Source organism: Ptychodera flava, chromosome 12 (genome assembly GCF_041260155.1).
Source record: "Ptychodera flava strain L36383 chromosome 12, AS_Pfla_20210202, whole genome shotgun sequence".
In the NCBI taxonomy this organism is placed as follows: domain Eukaryota; kingdom Metazoa; phylum Hemichordata; class Enteropneusta; family Ptychoderidae; genus Ptychodera; species Ptychodera flava.
Window position 1 is genome coordinate 12,619,558 of NC_091939.1, and position 15,046 is coordinate 12,634,603.

Below are 15,046 nucleotides of genomic sequence, written 5' to 3' on the forward strand. Positions count from 1 at the left end.
AAGTTTTCTCCTCTTTTGTGCAGGAGATTTATCATCAGTACCAAAACTAGTACTTGCACCTGGAAATATACGTTCTCCATACACTTCATTCATGGACTGTTTAACTTGCTCAGATTTCATTAAGCGAACATTTGAAACAAACCAGGGCTTAAGTAGATCACTATGATTGTCATCAAATAGATCTGACTCGTTATTCATTCTTTCTTTTGAAAGAAGTAGGTCGAATTGACCATAGCAACGACGAATAAGATAAAGTGGTTCTACATCATTGAAGGTGGATCCAAATTCACACTGTAGTTCTCCTGTTCCAGTATACACCTTCACAGGGCATTTTACAGTGTAGGATAAACACACAAGTTCAGTATAATCTCCAGGTGTGCCTGATGTGCCCAGTTTTTCAGCACGTGCACCAAAGTCAGCAAAGTTCTCAGTCAAGAGGAAATGCTGTTCATCCAGGGGGATTGTTTCTTCAAAATACCTGTATGATTCATCATTTGCTAATACTGAACCAATATATTTTCGTAAATTACAAGCTATAGAAGTTTCCATTTCAAAAAGTGAAATATCAATGGTATGCCATCACTTGTTCTTTCACACTTCCTGAGTTTTACAGCAGAGCATGCTGCAATACACCTAAAAAGGGAACTACTGTCTTTTTTCACACATATTTTATGCAATTCTGAAAAAGATCGCTGCCTTGTACTTGCAGTTATGAAGTCCTCGCTTGTATTTTTTATGGACTCTGGCCTAGGCTCTACCGCCTGGTAAGATGTTGCATGTATACCTCTGTTTTTAAAGTTTGTTGTCACAGTTGCATAGGGTTGTCCAATATCTATATTATCTAATGATGCAATGCAGAATGCATCTTCAGTGAAATTACTGGCATATTGTTCTTTAAGAATCTCATGAACCACTGTATTCATGTGATCTCTTGCAGTGGTTTTTGAACAAATATGCCAAATGAATTAAGCAATGTTGTCATTTAGTAGAGCCACTGTAAGAGTCTATATCTGTCTGCAAGAATCAGATGTAATGGGTAGGTACATTGGTTATTTTTCAAAAACAATAAGTGGCATAAATTATAAAACAACTGAAGAAACCGCTTGTGTTTATTAACACTACCACTATTGTAAAAGCCTAGGTAATGATTTGTCCAACTGAAATTGTTCCGAAACATCTCTGAGCGTTCTTTTTTACTTTGTGTTATCAGACAGACAAAATTCCAGAGAACAGGATCAATTTCGTTTACCAATTTTTTGAGATCAATAGAAGATAAATTTGGGATTTTCTGGTATTTATCAATAAAGTTTGCTGCTTGAGAGTGAAGTCTGTCTGACAAGTTTTCAGCAACTGAAAACAAGAGAGATATTGTGCTTGGACTTGTTGCAGTCATGTTCCGTGTAAGCTCAGCTCTAAGTGCAGAACAGGCCGTTTCTAAATTATTGACAGTTTTTGACATATTAAAATACTGTTTGTGAAGAATGTCCCTAGTATTTGCACCATATCTTAAAATGAGAGTGCCGTAACTGCGTTGTACAATGCCTCCAGATTTCACAGTAGAAAATGAGATGTGGTGGCCAAAAATCTTTGCCATTTCCAATTTCAAAAATGTAGCTGACCTCTCAGTGTAAAATTCCAAAGGCCTATCATTATTACCTTTCTCTGTATATAGTTCTGAGATCTGTTCAATGTAGTGAGACTTTACTTCTGTCAAGAGAAGTGGCTCTCTATTGACAAGCTTTTTACAGACTAAAAGACCTACCCTAGAAATAGCAACTTCTTCAATATCCCCTGAAATTGCATCATTGTTTTTTTGTTTCAAAGATTCATTTATCTTTATAAGACTATCATTATCAGAAACATGACCATGCTGTTGTTGTTTGAGAGCATTGGTGAAACGATAGAGTTTCATATAACAACTCATACATATAGGACTGTCTGATTTCAATGCCAAATTTGGATAATCCCCTTGCTCTCTAAAATTATCGAGCAAGAAAAAAACATCAGGTGGATGTCTAACCTGACCATACAGACACCGATTACACTCAGGCATTACACAATGTACTCTGTGCCGTTTTGCCCATAAGGGATAATGCTCTGCACACAAAGGTGCATGTACTGGTATTTCTATTTCAGGATCATTGACAGCAAAGTTAAACAAAGCCCTAAACAACTGTTTGTCATCTATATTACTTGTTTTAACACTCTTATTGTCACAAACTGTACACTTGCTTTGCGGTCTTCGCCTTAGATCCACATTTTGTGTGGATCTTTACCCTCTAAGTACTGACTAAATGCTTTGTCAAGGACATGATTACATGCATTACAGATACACATGTTAGCAGCTATGGCATAGTTTTTTTCTAACCAAGTCAAGTATCTTTCTTCCTTTTTTGTCTTATGATACCATTTTGCTGCAGAAACCTTGCCACATTTACCACAAGGGCCACAATCAGTTTTATCAGGATGAGCTTCCTTGACCCTGGGTTTACCGCCTCCCTTGCCAGAGATGTGCACTCTCACTACACCACCTTTGCTTGGTATTCTGTGTATCAAGGGTCGCCCATTACACATTAGTTTGAAATCATCTTCCTTCATTTTTGTGATTTGTGCAACTCTACGCTTTAATTTTGGAACATGACTTGATTTGAGACGGACTTTGAAAATATGGTCTTCACTGATGACTTGTATGACATTCGCAGACATCATATTTATTGATTTCCGTAACTTTGTTTCCATGTCATAGAGTAGAAAATGCTGCTTCCTTTCTGTTGATGCAGTTGCATACATCTGCCAGCGCTTTCTAATCAGAGTCAGTTGATTCACTACAAACTTGTGTTTCAATTTCATATTTGCTAACGACCTACACATTTGTACTTATCTGTAAGTCTTTGAACTGATAACAACAAATTCCTGGTTTTGCAAGAAAAGTGTGTTTCCTGTACTTTCTCTTTTTTATGCCTGTATACTAGTAAACCCTCTTGAGCAATTTGAGCATTTTATATAGGCTTGCACATGTTTAGCAGTTAACGAGCCGAAGGTAGATGATAAAGGTGTCAGAGTATGTGCTAATTTTTGCAATTTTGTCAGTCGCATAGTGGCCAATTGTTTAATTTTTTAAGACCAACTGTCAATGGTAATCTACAAACACCAATTTCATAGAACAAGTTGTTTATGTTAAGAAGACTTTTCTTACTGTCACTGTTCAGAAGGATGCTTCTCTTGATTTTTTTGCACATGCGATAAGAATCATTATCAACATGCTTTCTGACCCATACTTTCCCCGACAAACTATCCTTTTCACTCTTACTGAGCTTATCTAGCCGTTTTACCTTCAAGGCCCAAAAATATCCTGTCTGAGACTTCATTCTTACTATGAACAGCCTTAATCTATCTGTAACAATGCCTTCAACTATATTGTTGACTTTGTCAGACAACTCACACTTTATGTCAGAACTGACTAAGTAAGCTGATGAATGAGGAGGAAAGAAGGAAAAACCATATAAAAAGCTCTCCGGAAATAACCACTGATTACCAACCACAATTCACTTTCGTCAGAGCTAATAAAATAAAAATGCACAAGATCAAATACAGAATGCTACTGTTAAACAGCTTTCCCTTGTTTTAATGGCTTCTTGAACGGAAAACATACAGTCCTTCCACAGAACAGAAACGACGGCTTGAGCGTCAGTCGAAAGAGAGACCCGTGAAGTGTGATAAACCACAGTCGTTTGGAGAGCTATTCAGCGCTGGGACTATTCGCCCCATAGACGAGTGTACAGAAGCGAGAAATACCCCAAGTCTGGAAACAGAATGGCTATAAAAACCACGCCATGTCACATTCCGTGTCCGATTTCACTGTGAAATTAGCAAGTTCATCTATCATGTAACCGTCGATCGTTCCCTATCATTCTAAAATTTCATACCTGATACTTTATCTGATTCAAAAACGCTCGTTTCGTGTGATTTTCGGCCGAATTCGACGGACACCTCGCCAAAACCTGAGGGTGAGCAACATTCCGGTCACCTCTTGGATACCTCCACTTTACTGACGTTAGCGCCGCCTACCCATGAGGGATGACTGGAATGTTGCTCACGCTTATGTTTTGGCCAGGTGTCTCTCGAACTCGGCCGAAAATCACAGGAAATGAGCATTTTGTAAGCAGATGAAGTATCAGGTATGAATTTTCGTGTGATTTTCGGCCGAGTTCAGAAGACACGTCGCCAAAACATAAGGCATGAACAACCTTCCAGTCACCCCTCATGGTACGCGGCGCTAACGTCAGTAAAGTGGAGGTGCCCAACGTCCACTGTGAGGTGACCGGAATGTTGCTCACGCTTATGTTTTAGGGAGGTGTCCGTCGAATTCGGCCGAAAATCACACGAAACGAGCGTTTGTGAAGCAAATTAAGTACAAGGTATGAATTTTGAGAATGATAGGGAACGGTCGACGGTTACATGATAGATGAACTTGCTAATTTTCACAGTGAAATCGGACACGGAATGTGACATGGCGTGGTTTTTATAGCCATTCTGTTTCCAGACTTGGGGTATTTCTCGCTTCTGTACACTCGTCTATGGGGCGAATAGTCCCAGCGCTGAATAGCTCTCCAAACGACTGTGGATAAACTGACTAAAATCCAATCGCAACTCGACTCTACGTCAACCAGTGTTAATCAAAAACCTTCACGCCACAAAACACGGCAAGTCTGTCAGAAATCTTCAGAAATGTTTTTTCTTCGATGCAAAACGGGTGTAAATCTGAAATAAGGAAAGAAAGACGATTAAAGTTTGCTTCCAGTGGCATGCACAGAAACAGGTGAAGCCATGTATGCACATTCCATCGATATGTCACGGAAGGTTTGACGTCTTTTACGGTTGAAATTCATCAAAATATCCCTACAAATAACTCTTTTTACACTTCATATAATGAAATACTTTGGATGGTCTACTTTAATTTTTTTAACAACTGAGTGCGCGCAAAGTACAACGACAACGACTTGATGTGCCCTCGCTAAAAGTAGCTGGTAAAGACCGCCGCCATCTTGGATTTCGATGTCAATTTTCGGCTCACGTTTCTGTGGTCGCTAGTCAAAATTACAGCTTGAACAGAAATATTTTTCAAATAGAACGAATATTTAGATGTAAGTTTCATTGAAAATCGCCATCAATTTGAGAAAATCGTATGGCCCCACAGTTCGTCCCACAATGAAAAATACTCGATCGCAGCTGTGCAGCATTCTCTGTCTGTACGCAAAGGCATACTAATTCGCCGAAATTCCGTCTAAAAAATCACACAGGTCCACATACCTTTGAATAAAACGCATTCGTTTGGTTTCCCTTCGTCTCCGAGGTCTGAAAGTGTTAAAATCAGCAGCGAGAAAATGGCCTGATGACGGGCCAACGGACGCGATGCAGTGAAGATGTCACGTGACAATTCGAAAGGAAAGCTCATTAACATATTCAAATTTGGCACCCAGTTGTCAGACTGTGATATCCTGTACAACGCAGTGCACAAGGCAATATGGGACTCATTTAGCGCCAGCAGACGACCTGATCGTGTCCCACTGTCATTCAGAGTGCTACCTGGAGACCACGAATATCCAAAATGTCGATCCAAAGTAAGGATACGTTAATTTGTAGGTGCTAAAACCAGTTTTTTAATGTAAAACTACGCCCTCCCCAGTCCATCCCAATGGATGGCACATAGTCACAGTACATGTAGTACCATGGCGGTAGCCTTCCTACCTCCATGATAATACATTACCAAGGCATCAGGGATAAGATTACCTGATAGAAGTAGCACCTAGTAGTTCAGGCATGAGTTCCTTGAGTGCCCCCCCCCCCCCCCCCCCCCCCCCCGAAAATCACTTTAATCGCAGACTTTCCTTGGAAGAAGCACATCAAATACAACTTTTGGAGGAGTTTAAGGTTAGGGTATGGTTAGTTTTAGGGTTAGCATACTGAAAAGTGTTTTAAAACCCACCTATTAGTAGAAAAAGGCCCTTAAGGAGATCTTTCCGTAGTTCATTAATATTGAAGTAGAGTACATGCTATAGAAATAAAGACAATAACAGAGCTTTATCTGGCTGGCAAAGATGTACAGTTCAAAACTCGAGAGTCTTTTAGTAGAAAACAGGGTAATTTATGGTATATAAGAAAACTTGGGCTAGAACCCCTCTGAAGTTTAAGGATACACTTTGCCCAAAACCACAATTTTAGCATGCAGCAAAACTTAAGAGAGATTTTAGACTAAAGAGAAGTTACAACTATGTCAAGCTCTCTGTAGCTGCCATGATATAGCCTGCAGCTATCCCCTACCAATGGTGGTACCATGGTCCCTGCATCCAGGATCTGGGACTGTGCCCTGACATTTGGAGGGAAAAGCCGTCTGCTACATCACTACAGCTGAGCTGTGTCCAATGTGTACAGTCACAGGTGTTATTATTAACATCTTCAAACCATTGGGCAGTAAATTGAAGATTCAAGCTTACCAGTAGACTCCATGCTATTTGATTTCAGCAGAGGAGCTCATATGAATGGTATATTCCAAAGGGAATTCTCAAGACTGGCTGGATGAACAAACACCTGAACTTAGTGCCGGCTCTGGTTGTTATCTTCTTCGATCTGGACTGGGATGAAGCTCAGTGGAAAGAAAAACAGATGGAATGTGCTTCAAGAGTTGAAGTTGTCAGGTAAGACAGTGAAGTGGTGTGATGCAGCCAGCTGTCAGTGGTAGCTGCACTGCATATAATTACGGTAATGATGATGTTGATGGATGTGATGATATCATAGTGATGATGATGATGATGATGATGATGATCATAGTGATGATGATGATGATGATGATGATGGTCATATTGGTGGTGGTGGTTGGAGTTGTGCATAATGGTGCTGATTATAATCATCATTAATATTTTTATTATCTTTAATGGAAAGATACCAGCATAATCACAACCTGAAACCATCATTAGTAGTTCACAATGTTTGTATGTGCATGTTGATAATTTACTTCATGGTTTGGTTAACTCAATGACCAGGATGATGCCATCCGTGATTCAGTTCTGCTGATGAATGATTAATGATTTCAAACAATATTTTTTGACACCGCTGAGACCAACAGCAGCAGGGGATGCCATAATTATCACCATCACTACCACCACCACATCACCGTGGTAGAATTTTGAGAGTCTCAGATCTCACAGCCAAATCATTATTTTCAAGCAGACTCGCCTATTTCATATGGAAACTGGCTGTTTCCAGAAACTTGTACCCAAAGGTTATTGAAATCCTTGATGAATGGAAGCATCATAAATTCACTGCTGTAGTTTTCCTTTGAAAAAATGAAAGCAGTAGTCAGACCAAATCTTTTAAGTAACATTAACTGAACTCTCTTTAAAGGGACAAAGTCGCCCATTTTTCGTGAATTTTGTTTGATACGATATACTACTTATATTGTTTGACATGTTGAAAGATACTGAATGAATGGTGACCATGCATATATTCGACCCCGATTTTAGACAAATGAACCATCGCGAAAATGAATTATTGGTCATGACCATTAATTCATTTTCGCGATGGTTTCATGTATTGTGTGTAAAACCGGGGTCGAATATATGCATGGTCACCCATTCATTCAGTATCTTTTAACATGTCAAACAATGTAAGTAGTATCTCATATCAAACAAAATTCATGAAAAATGGCTGACTTTGTCCCTTTAAGGAAGATATGTACTAAAAGGATAAATGATGCAGATTTAGTTCACAAAATTTTCACTATTTCCTTGATAGCACATTTATATCTCCTACTGTTTCAGACACAGCCTGTCTGGAAGAGGGACCAAAGTGGCAGTGGTTCTCATACAGAAAAATGCACCACTCCCTCCAGGTAAGTTTATATATGCTTTTCTGTGTAATGGTGATTTTGCATCAAAATTCATAGAAGTTGGTGATGAGTAGAAACAATTCTGGTTTTAAAATATACACAGGCAAAAACAAGTTTTTCGCAGTTTTATGATGGTTACATTTTATGGCAGTCAGTTTTCTAAGCTCCTATGGTAGAATCATTATGCTTCCAAAATTTTTAAATTTTTGTCATGCAATTATTACTAGATTAACACTAATAACACAGTCAAACTATAGAATGATAAACCGACAGAGGACTTGTCAGTTTACACACACTGTGTGCATCCATTATGGTATGAGATTGGGCTTCAGAATGGAATCTTGGACCCTTCTACCCCATTTCTCTCCTTGACCTTTCCTCCACCAATTTTTGGAACATCTTCATTGTTTTCATTACAGTTGTTGGACCTGTGTTAACAAGTAAGTGGGGGGGAGGATGTGAAAGGATTAAACTCAAACCGTGTAGTCCCTAGGCTGTTCTGAAATTTGATTAGCAAAAAAAGTTAAGTCTGGAGCTTAAAACTAGGATGAAAAAATTCACTTACAAGTGTTACAGGCATTCCTGTTTTTGACAAAAAGTAGCTGCAATATTTTCTTTCTGCAGTTTTGAAGTCTACTGTCATAATCATTGTGTAATGGGTTTTGAACATCATGATATCACTGTTTTCCCAGGTGAAGACATGGTGGCAGCAGAGAGAGCTGCAGCACTGTGTAGTGCATGTGATTTGTCTGCCAAGTCACTCTTTGTTCTGCCTCACACTGATCATCTCTTTGGCTATACGATCAGGTAAGTTTTCAGTTTTACACTTTGATCTCTTTCCTTTAAATGTCTTCACAATTACATGATAGGTAACTCAAACTTGGTGTAAAATTTATTTTCTCAAAGACACTATACATATGCTGCAGGGTGGATTGAAAGCTACTAAACTCATCCTCGGTGAAAAATTATTTATTTTACAAAATTGTCCTGTACTCTGTAGGAGCCAACCTGTTTTGTGTTATTCTTCCCTTTGTGAAAATAAAATAAGATTTTCAGATGTCCCTTCTTCTGTTATGTTCAAATATATCTACTGGTGTATCTTTATCATTGACAAGACATTGCTATGTAACATTCAGTCCCCAACTATTAATATCTGCCCTTTCACCTGTAATAGCATGAATATTGAATGTTCATCAGTCATTATTGGAGTATGTGCAAATGAGTCTTTCAGGGGTTGAGGACAATTAAGGTAGTATGCACCTCGAAAGTGAAAGACTTAAGCTTTTGCTCTAACTTTCCTCAAGGAATCTTTCAATCATTCTCTTTCAAAATCAAGAATAAAAATAGGGGGTCAAAGTGAAAATTTTGGTACTAGAGAAAGAAATTACCCAAGACTCACCGATATTTGAAATTCAAAATGGCCACCATTCCCTGTGTTAACTCTATGGAGAAAAATAAAAATTTTCGAATTTCGAAAAACTAAGCCGGTGAAAAGTTTCCTTTCATAGAGAGCTTTAACTGAACCCCCACATGTGGTATATCAGAAGAGAATTGTAAAAGTTTGAGAGTCCAAATGTCTGTCCCCAAGGTGCGTTCTACCTTAAAGGAAATGGTAGGACAATAAAGGACACTTTCCTATGAGGAAGTATGTGTCTTGCAACAATAGTATGGTGATAAATGGTAGTGATCACTCAGTTTATGTGGCAGGACTGTTTGATGTACACCTAACATGTTCACCCCAATATACTGCAGAGAGGTCCAGATTCACCATTGATAACATTACTCTTGGGCCAAACCATTGTGGTGAAAGGGTTCATACTGGTCTGGTGGATCATCACATTCCAAATGGTTTTGCTTACTTTGCATTGCTCTGTCTGTGTACAATGTAGGTTAGAGAATGCGTTTTATGAGTTAGCACAGGCCTACTATCACACTGAAGGTAGAAGAGTGAAGGCACACAAAGAATTCCTGAATAAAACAACTCACCAGGTAAACATTGAGTCACTTCATTCTTACTTACCACAGAAATAAATGTTATCACTTTAGACCAGTGAGGCAATTTTCAAGATTTTTACTAGCTTATATTTTGCAGTTCCATTATTATCTAGACTGTGTTACTTTTACTGAGCTTTATGGAAATCCTTTAGGACTTTACCCACATGTACAACCTTCCTATAGATCCTTATGAGTACTGACAGAACTTTGAAAAAACAAGACATATATCAGTCAAAAAAGTATATCAAGTGGGAACAGCAATGGCAAGAAAAGACAGTTTACAAATCTGAAATCAATCCCGAAATACAATGAATACTAACTTCTCCTTTTGTGTTTCAGTTACTCTTTGTGAGGCATGCTTTCAAGATTGCATTCTTCAATGAACTCAAGCAAGACACTCACACGGCTCTGAAGTAAGTGAAGCTCACATCATAGATGATGTTCATGCATAATTTGTATGCAAGTTCATAGGGCAAAGTCGAGATGAGCAGTAGTGAGCTATACAGGCAGTGTGTGACATTGGTCACAGGTACATTGGTGTACTGCTGTCTCTATGTACATCTAAGAGAGTATTTCTAAGATTTTTGAAAATAGATAAATGGACTTGGAGCCCTAGTCCTGTGGTATGGTTTCATTGATATACCATGGGGAAATCTAGTAAAATTGACCAGGATACAATCCTCAACAAGTAACTGTCAATCTTACATTGTTGTACCTGTATTAGATCCTTGTTGTATTTACGTCATGGGTACAGAGAGACAATGCTGACAACACAGAACACATCTTTCTGGTTGACCATGTAGCCTGTCCAATGTTCCATTCCAGGGGTTACAAGGTTGCCTACTCATACATCAGTGAGCTGCGTACCCATGACACCAATATGCTGGAGATCAAAACCATTTCTGGCTTCATCAATTACAAGGTAAGTTGCCATTGTCATTTCACTTTACAACATGTATTATCATTGTATGGTATATCAGCAGAGATGTCGTTGAAAGTACTGGTATATGGCTACTTTTTGCTACTGCACCAGACAGTTGAAAAATGACAGATATTATTAACTTTTTCATCACCACAGTTTGGCCTAAACCCATTTTTATCAATAATTAGTGTGGACTCTTTACAGGGAATTTGGATGAACAGCCTTAAGTATGTTATGTTGTCGTTCCATACTAGTTTGTAAAAGTATTTCAGACCTGCAAAGAGGTCTATCCTTTCATCAGAAGACACCCAGATGGTACAGTTTATTTCAGTTAAAATTGAATATAGATGCTTTGTGAATATGGTTCAATGAATTAAGATCATTGAACAAGATTTTTTACTTTGTTCATCCTTTTCATTCTACCTTGGTACAAGCATGGTGTTGTGTAAGACTGTTAGATCTTTCTATCAGGAAATGTGTAGGGACAGTGATGTTTAAAGCTTACATTGCATAAGTTACAAGTGTGAATGAAATGTCCCTGTTCTTGATTTCAGATTTGTAAACTGTCTTTTCAACACAATGCACCGTTGGATGCCATCTCCCAGTTCAGGAAACACGTTGATTACTACAAGAACAAGACAGGCTGCCCTGAGTTGGCGTTTGAACATTCAGCTTGGATGTGTAAACAGTGAGTACTAACACATCACAAAAATCTTGAAGTTAGACAGTGAAAGTCTAGTCTGTGTAGTTTAATACATAGACTTCATCAAAGTCTGGTCTGTGTAGTTTAATACATAGACTTCATCAAAGTCTGGTCTGTGTATTTTAATACATAGACTTCATCATAGAACAAATTCTATTTCCCAATGTTACTGACTATGCCAAATCTGTTATGATTTCATGTTGTGGTGACTATCACTCTTTGAATTACACTTTCAAGTTCAAGTGCAAAAGTGATAGGATATCAAAGCCTGGCCAATATCTTGAAAGTTTCAAAGTTGATTTTAAGAAATGTTTTCCCATATGTCTGTGTCGTTATTTTCTCTTGCCATGTACTTTTGTTTGTATGTTTACATGCATCATTCCAAAAGTGAAAATGATGCAGCTGTGGCACATTATAGTAACATGTATTGCAACTTTTGAAAAAAAGATGATATTTTGGGTGATATACCAACCCAAACAAACTGTGTGGTTCTAATTACTTGACATACCCCTGTTTGAGCCTGCCAGGCTGACATTGTTTAGAGCTACATGTAAATGTTGAAGAACAAAAGCATGTTGAATCACAAAAGAATGCCAGAAGAGCAAAATTTGACATTTTTTAAAAATTCATATGAAGAAGACAAAGAACAAAATTTATTACCCAATCTGTTCAGATACTATGAAAGGACAAATTACCGCACGATTTGCATGTCGAATTTGGAAACATTTGGACAACTTTCATGTCCCTACCTCAGCCTGCCTAGGGCTGAGCAAATCCACCAGCCTAAGCTCAGGGGATAGTAGTCCCTAATGGACCAGTGAATTATTCACCTGGTAACAAAAATATTTAAGTCATGTGTGGTGGAAACTAAGGCTGGGCTTTTGATGGGCAAGTGCATCTGAAAAATGATTTGCTCATCCCTGCTATCATTTTGAAAGTATATCATTTGAACTACCCTCTTCATTTTGCTCAGTTTCATATGCATCAATCAAGTTCTGTCCACTACACAACTGACTTCTTGTCATATTTGTAGTATCAGTATGTCAAATGAAATTCAAAATGGTGCCTGAGATCCCAGACATAGATATTGTCTAAATCTGAAACGCATATCATGGCAGTTTGAATCTGAATGACGTTTAAACACATCACACATATCATAAACTCTGAATCAGATTTCAGATATTTGGTGATTTGTTTGACGAGGCCATCAGGGCTGGACTCAACGCCATACAGACACAACATCCTGGCTTCTATTATCAACAATCTGCTAACCATGCCATCAATAGGAAACAGCTGTGTAAGGGATTATGTCACGTAAGTGTCATCAAATTTCTAGATGATAGAAATTTCCTTTCAAAGTTGAATAGATGAAAGTCTGCCTGCATTTACAAAATATGAAATGATTAACATGATAGTATTGATGTGAAATTATTACCCATTGAATGACATTAAATAGCGATTACAAACCAGGATTTTTTTATTTCAGGGGTCAAAAATATGTTTTTTGAGGTCTTAGAACTCTATTTTGTGTGCACGGAGCATGAGATAAGCAATATTGTACCAGTCCAGCAGACTTTAAATAAATAGAACAACAGTACAAGAAAGATTGAATACAAATTTAACCATACTTGGTTGGAGGATAACCAGATGTCCTTTGATACTTGTACCAGGGACTAACTGATCCCAGATTGAATGGCTCAACCCTTCTTTGTGCTTGATGAATGATGAATTCAAGTCTTTGAAGTCAAAAATGATGGAAAAATCAGCCACGGTCATCTTGTGTTCATGCAGAATTAGCAAAGTGTTTTAAATTTCAAAATTGTATAAAGCGTTGACATCTTAGAGTTTAAAATTTGCAACAATTAGAACTTTGTGTGAGAAAATGCTGTTCATGAAAATTTGCAAGTCTTGCTAGGTACAGTGCACGATTTTAGGACAATAAATATGTTTTCATTGACAGTGACATATTGTCAATTAATTTGCATACTCAAATGATGCTCCAATATACTTCACATAGAATAATATATTTTGTAAAGGAAATCAAGTATTTTATGAGTCTTAACAGAAAAATATTTCCCCGTCAAATTTGTAATTCTGATCACCATAGCAACAATATCTGATTTCCCTCCTCTGAATATTTGAATAGTCTGCAACAAGCATGCCAGACCCAAACCCCTTGGAAGACGCTGACAAATTAGAATATTTTGGACAACGACCTTGGCGTCAAGGTCACCAGAGCATTGACCCTCCCGACCCCGGCAAAGAGAAAGAAGGGATCCAAGCATTGCAGTATCAAGAGGTCAAAGTTGACCACTCTGTAAGTAAAACCAATGGTATGATACCCACAATGCAACTCATCTGTGCTGAGAGGACAAAAGAATCACCACACCATAAGATAATGTATGCTGTTTAAACACCCCAATCCTCATCATGACTGCAGAGTCAATACCAGAGGGTAGCTATAGATTCATAATGAAATGGCTAAAAGTGATTTTTTTTTGTTTTTTTGGAGGTACTGTTGTCACTTACAGCAAAAGTAATGAGTGTGGCTGAGTTGTTTAAAACATTCTTGCACATGTTGCAACCACAGATGATCATTATCACCATGGGCGTAAACTAATTTGTGGTGGTTAGCAGTTTACGATTTGTCCAAAGTATCTTTCCAGAGAAAAATTTCATTAAAATTCATACAAATATAAATGTACAAAATCCAGCAGTAACAGTGTTGCCGCATTTAGAAAGTATTTATCTGTCCTATTTGATCTAATAATGTCATACAGCATCATTTTTACAAATCAAATTATAATACATCATCTTGTCTATTTGTTTCTATATGTACACCTAGTGTGTTTTTGTTCTGTGTTAAGTTCTGATCAACATATTCTTGTTTCAAATCTCTCCTCTGGTTATACAGAAATATTAAAATCAAAATCACTACTTTTTTGCAAGCCAGTTACAGAATATGTTCCAAAGTGTATGATTTTTAATTTATCTTTTTTTTGCATTGCAGTGGATTATTATTCCTCTTTTAAGCAGCGCAGTGGCTCAATTTAAGAAATACAAGTCAGCCAGAATGAAGAGATACCTCAGTAAGTGTGTCTGGAATTTTTGTTCTTTAGATGCCTCATTCATCTTTTATAACAATAAATGGAGAAATCTTTGAAGTGAGTGGTAAGGACGTGCCTATGAATTCAGCTAAATTGAAGTTTTGCGTCAGTAAGAGTGCGTTTCTTAGAAGCCAAATTGAGCTTTTATATCAATCTATTGGAAATTGTTGTTACCTTTACTGAGAAATCGTAGGAGTGACTGATGAGCACACATACCTATGAATTCACCATGGAAATTAGCTTTAGAATTACTAATGATCTGCTTGATGATTGAAAAATTGCCAATATTGAAACAGGGCTTGCACTGTCACTGTCAGCTTTTACAGTAAAATTATGATCCTAGACCCTGGATTGTAGCAAGAGATGTAACTGCATGCTATGTAGTCATATCAAGATGGAAAGTAGACATAGATTCTGACGACCTTATCAGTTAC

General features: G+C 37.8%; 1 protein-coding gene across 5 annotated transcripts in view; it reads left to right on the forward strand.

The window, feature by feature from the left end:
- The window catches only part of LOC139145035 (trafficking protein particle complex subunit 11-like), a 42,878-nt gene that overhangs the window by 4,708 nt on the left and 23,124 nt on the right, over positions 1-15,046 (forward strand). Inside the window, exons 2-12 of one of the 5 annotated variants that reach the window (XM_070715954.1) lie at positions 5,488-5,621; positions 6,523-6,695; positions 7,818-7,888; positions 8,578-8,692; positions 9,775-9,874; positions 10,220-10,293; positions 10,706-10,802; positions 11,357-11,490; positions 12,678-12,819; positions 13,652-13,822; positions 14,516-14,594. In XM_070715954.1, coding sequence (XP_070572055.1) covers positions 5,488-5,621; positions 6,523-6,695; positions 7,818-7,888; positions 8,578-8,692; positions 9,775-9,874; positions 10,220-10,293; positions 10,706-10,802; positions 11,357-11,490; positions 12,678-12,819; positions 13,652-13,822; positions 14,516-14,594 — 1,290 coding nt within the window. The remainder of the gene's footprint in view (positions 1-5,487; positions 5,622-6,522; positions 6,696-7,817; positions 7,889-8,577; positions 8,693-9,774; positions 9,875-10,219; positions 10,294-10,705; positions 10,803-11,356; positions 11,491-12,677; positions 12,820-13,651; positions 13,823-14,515; positions 14,595-15,046) is intronic. The other 4 variants (XM_070715957.1, XM_070715955.1, XM_070715956.1 and 1 more) reach the window with 4 other exon arrangements.